The 5,173-nt window shown below is 40.7% G+C and overlaps 1 protein-coding gene across 1 annotated transcript; it reads right to left on the reverse strand.

Annotated features, from left to right (window-relative positions):
- Positions 1-326: 326 nt before the first annotated feature.
- COMMD3 (COMM domain containing 3) lies at positions 327-4,262 on the reverse strand. Its single transcript, XM_012803332.2, has 8 exons — positions 4,045-4,262; positions 2,572-2,683; positions 2,407-2,470; positions 2,285-2,319; positions 1,866-1,926; positions 1,721-1,777; positions 1,574-1,633; positions 327-690 (listed from the first exon to the last, which is right to left on the reverse strand). The coding sequence occupies exons 1-8, from the start codon at positions 4,181-4,183 to the stop codon at positions 631-633; spliced, it is 588 nt and encodes a 195-aa protein (XP_012658786.1). The 5' UTR covers positions 4,184-4,262; the 3' UTR covers positions 327-630.
- Between the last annotated feature and the right edge of the window lie 911 nt (positions 4,263-5,173).

The raw sequence follows: 5,173 nt of genomic DNA on the forward strand, positions 1-5,173 counted from the left end.
AGGCGGGGCGCGCGCGGGCAGCGGCTCGCTCCGGGCAGAGGCTCCGCGCTGGGGCCAGCGGTCGAGGGTCGGGTGCGGGTGAACCCTCCCGCGCAGGTAACGGGCCGAGCGGGTCCCCCCCGCGGGGCGTCAATCCCCGCTCCCGGAGTCCCGAACCTGGGATCTTCACAAACCCCGGACATCGCATCCTTTCTCACTGTGTTTAACTTTCATCCAGAGAAAAGGCGATCGTTAGAAGTTAACACTCATTGTAGCTAGCTAAGTCTTCACACAAAGTAATAATTAACGCACAAACTCAAATCCAAACAAAGTATCACCATTCTCTCTGTGGAAACAACACCTTATTTATTCACGGTGTAATACTGTCTACTTCCTTTCATAGTTGAGAAAGATCAACGTAGGATAAATGCACAGGTACAAAAGAGGACTCAAATACTTAGGCAGCGTTTCCCTCTTAACCTTTACACACGTGTAAAAAAGTGTCAAAACTGCTGAATGGCATAAATTTAAAAGGAAAAGTCTTTTCTACTGGAAAGGAGGACATTCAGCTCGCAGAAACGATGGTTCGCTGAAAGCAAGGCGTTTCTGGTTTTCCTCTACACTCTCCGGTGGATCGTTACTTTCCCCCAGTTACAACTGAGTTGCTCTTTCCAGGCTTTTCGAAGCATCTTTGAGTTTCCCCACCAAGTCCTAAAAGACGTTTACAATGCCACGTTTTTAGGATAAAACGAAGAAGAATCCAAATTAAAGAAAAATTCAAAGAACAAAAAGCTACTTTCTAAACAACTTTGAAATTCAATAGGATTTCAACCTTTGACAAATTATCAGTCAAAAGAAACTTTTCCTCTAAAATAGCTCATCTTTAGAGTGGCTATGAGCCCTCAGATGGAAACATTATTTCTAACGGAATCCTCTTTACAGGCAAGGGATAACTAAATTCAACTTACGAAGTTATCTAACAAAGGTTATGTTGTATACACATTCTGTGAAAGTTTAAAGTTTGATTACTAGTACATTAAAATGTAGGAGATGAATTTTGAAAAATTCAACTTCATCTAAATTTCCAGTAATGTTCATTTTTTAAAAAGTGGTTAAGAAATTAAGTCATTGTCATATCCATTAACCAATGTAGTTTTGAATTTCGCCAGTCTTATACTGGCAATTTAAAGTTTTAGAATATTATATATCTTTCTCCCTTTATAAAAAGCCATTTAAAACTGCTGTTTAAAAATCCAACTTTTAAAGTTTAATTCAATTTCTAAAAGTAAAGACATTTTCAAAGCCATGATCTTAATTTTGCCCTATCTTATTAGATCAAACTCATCATGATTAGAAGAAATGTACACTAAACACTACACTTTAAAAGTTTATTTTAGTATGAGGGAACAGCAAGTGTAGAGCAATTCTCAAAAGTGAAGCCTATGTTATATTACTTTTGAAGCCCCCTTCCCATTAAATCCTTAAACACCCTTTATTATCTGCTGACAGATACTGTCTTTTGAACTTTCCAAAAGCATAATTCTTATTAACATTTATGAAAAGATAGGCATATTTACAGGTCCAAGTACTGTACCTGTAATTGTTCCATGTTGCAACTAAAACTAATCTTTGGGTAGGTTTGGGAATCTGCATTCTAGGAAAGAAAAAGTGCCGTTTATTTAAATCAAGGAAACTTCAAGTGTCATTATATAATTTTTAGACAGGGCTTATCTATAAATACCTCTACATTTAAGGTCACCAAATATGCAGGTCTGTACATCTTATGAAGTTGATTGGTCTAAAACAACACAACACATACATGCATTAGCCTTTAACTATTTCTTTGAGTTCCCTAAATTCCCCTTGAGAAGTTTGTTAAACTTTACCTTTATCTGATATTCCAACCTCCAGGAAACATCAGTTATATGAGGGAGAGATCTGCCTATACTGAAAGATATAATGATAATTTTGTACATAATAGCTACAGAAAAACTTTCAGTATTTATATTTACTAAGAATCCTGTTTGCTTTCCACCCTCACCCCCATTTTAATCCATTCTGAATTTAAAACATTGTTAAACTTTATTTTCAAATTCTGAATGCTAAAAGCATTTAAAAAATCATCTCAATAAACTTTATCTTTAAAAACATTAGCTTAACTTCAATTGTTTAACTTGCCCTTTGGCCCCTTTCTCTGTGGGTCTAAATCCCTAGGTTTTTTGCCCTGTTTTGTTTCATACCAGCACTCTCCATTCATACCTGCAAGTGAAAAGTGCCTCAGCTTGACACCTTACACAGTACCTACCTTCCCAGTAGGATTTCTAGGGAATTCTTATTATTCTGGGGAAGAAAAAGAAAGAAAGAAAACAAATCTTTGCAAACAGAAGAAAATTAGTAATTGTTAATTGAAAATTTAAAGTAAGTAACCTGATATTCCGTGCAAAATAGTTCTACCCGCTCTTGGTCAAATTTACAGTCTTCTAGATAAGTGCTAGAAAACAAAACAAAGTTTAGTTTTCCATTTTTAACCCTGAAATTGAAATCATCAAGGTAGTATTTGAAAATAAATGGGTATTTAAATAAATCCTGTACCTCAGAGTTGATTTGTCTACACGGTGCTTTCCTGCCTCCAGTATGTAAGTTGCAGCTGCTGTATGACAATGTTTTAAAACCACTGGATCGATATGTTTCAAGTCTGGGTGATCTAAAATGAATTTATTGTCAATAATGCCTGTGATAACAAATTCTTTATAGTCACGCCCCTAAAAAGGTATTTTAATTTGGATAAAAAACCCTTCTAACAAGATAACCAAAATAATTCAACTATAAGGACTGTCAATTATAAGTAAATGATATGAGCCATAAGGTCAATTGCAAAACAATAAAGAGAACACATCAATACTTCTGTTATTTGGTTTCAATTAACCTCTTTTATCTTGTATTCCTATTTTTACTACTTAAGAAAAATTATAGCCCCAAAGGAAAAAAACCAAAAAATAGTACAATGGCCCTTCTAACACTGGATGGAGTAATTTCAAAGGAAAAACAAGAAGATAAAAATTTTAGTTGGTATACATTTTTTGAATGGATGAACTTTCACCCTAAAAACGATGAATTTAGGGTAAATGGTTCCGTGGACATGAATACATCAAGGGATGGAAGGGAGGATGTGAATGCTGAATATAAAATACGAATTTCACAATTATATTAGTATTTTGAGGTTCTGACAGCCATCTTTTTTTTTTTTTGAGATTAACCCAGGTGGTTGTTACTATTTTCGTTTGAAGAACTTCCACTTTCATACTTTTTGCACAAGTGTTTAGTTCATGAAGCTAAAAAAACCCACAAAAATTTGAATTGTTGGCATATTTATATTTAAGAAAATTATCTAAAAGCGACCTGTCTTAAAATATGCCTTCAATCCATACTAACACTACACTCCGCAATCAATGACCGCACCGCTTAAAAGGGACTCGCCTCCTTGGTAACTGGCGCAGAACAAAGTATTGTGCATCATATTTTAAGGCTCTAGACGTAGAAGGTGTGTAAAACATACTGAACTCGAGTGTTGTGATCATAGGAACCTGAGGTATTCTCTAAGTTGGAAAATGTCAACACTATTTGACCTAGTAATTACTTCGGAAACAGACTCTTTTAAACCTTTGCCAGCCTGGCCCTCAAGTTTGAATTGCAGGGAGCTCCCCTGATGAAGTCCAAGTGTCAAAACAGCCACAGCCTTAGACAAGGCTAAAAACCTTAGCTGTTTAGGCCACAAACAAGACTTGAACACAGACAGGCTTTACAAAGGAACAAAGAGACTGAGAGGGAAAGCAGGCCAGGAACGTGTAGCTGGTTATGTGCAGGTGCCAAGTGGGGACAGAACAATGCTCAGGGGCTGCTCTGGGTCCTGGCAGAGCCACGTCTGTTCCCACACTCCGTCCGGAGCGAAGGGCAAAGCCCGGAGACTTCCTCTTCCCGGGGCTTTCCCCCTCTTGCTCTGTCTGGCTCCTCTTCTCCGAGCGCCCCTCCACCCCGGCCGATCCAGCTCAGAGCCGAGCGGCTTACCTAACACAGCCTCGTCCGCCTGGGCGTCCAGCAGGCTCTGGAAAGCCGCCCGGAGGAGAAGCGTGAAGGCGTTGGAGTCGAAGGAGCCGGGATCGGCCAGCATCTGGAAGCCTTTCTGCACATACTCCGAGAGCTCCATTGTGAGCGCGCCGTGACCTTCGACACGCGTACCACGTGACACGCGCCGCGCGCTCAGCTGATGCGGCCGCGCGCGCCCGCGGCTCGAGGCGGCGGGACGGCCGGGCGGCGGGACCAGCTGCGGGCCTTCCCGCCGGCCTCCCCGCCCCCGCCGCGGCCCCGGGCCCCCAGCCTTCGCTCACTTCTGGCCTTTCCTTTTTCCTCGCTGGCGGCTGGAGCCGCGGAGCCCGAGCGAGAGGGGCGGCCCTGGGCGCTTTGTGGTCGTGCTGGGCGCTTTCTCCTCTGCTCTGCGCCCACCTAAGACAGCCACCAGCTCGGTTCCCTGCAAGACCCGGGGGAGGAGGTGCTCGGCTGCCAGATCCCGGCCCACCTCCTGGCAAACTGCGCCCTCCTTGCTCCTCGGTCAGCTCGAAAATACTGCGGGAAGCTCCGATCTAAGGCAACTGGTTTTTGTTTGTTTTGTGTGTGTGTGTGTGTTTTAACTAACCAGCTTAGCCTCACACCACTGCCTTTTTATGAATGAGACTGTAAGACATCTAATTATATAATTCTTGCTTATTTTTATTTTTTCTTTGTCGTTTCTGGAAGACAGCAATAGATTTCTTCCTGCGTAGGGTGTGTGTGTTAGCGCCTGTGTGCACGTTCTGTACTTCAACAATTGGGGGATTAATAAATTATTCATGAACATATTTGACAGGATTATCAAAAATTTTACTCGCCGCTGCAAATAAATACCTTTCAAAAGCAAGCTGTGATACAAGTTTTGTGCTACTATACTCACTACACGTATGGGTCTAGTTTTGATTACTCAGTGGATAAATACATTTATTTTATGGTTATCTTACTATAGTTAGAAATGGCAAGCTTTTTATTAAAAGTGAATCACTGTTTCGGGTGTGCATAACTTTAGAGATTTAAATACTGTATAAAGTTTAACTTCCCCTCTATTTCTACGAAGTTTATTTAGAAAATAAGAGTGATTCTTTAAAAA

This window comes from Otolemur garnettii, unplaced genomic scaffold, assembly GCF_000181295.1.
Source record: "Otolemur garnettii isolate 467f Iridium unplaced genomic scaffold, OtoGar3 scaffold00019, whole genome shotgun sequence".
In the NCBI taxonomy this organism is placed as follows: domain Eukaryota; kingdom Metazoa; phylum Chordata; class Mammalia; order Primates; family Galagidae; genus Otolemur; species Otolemur garnettii.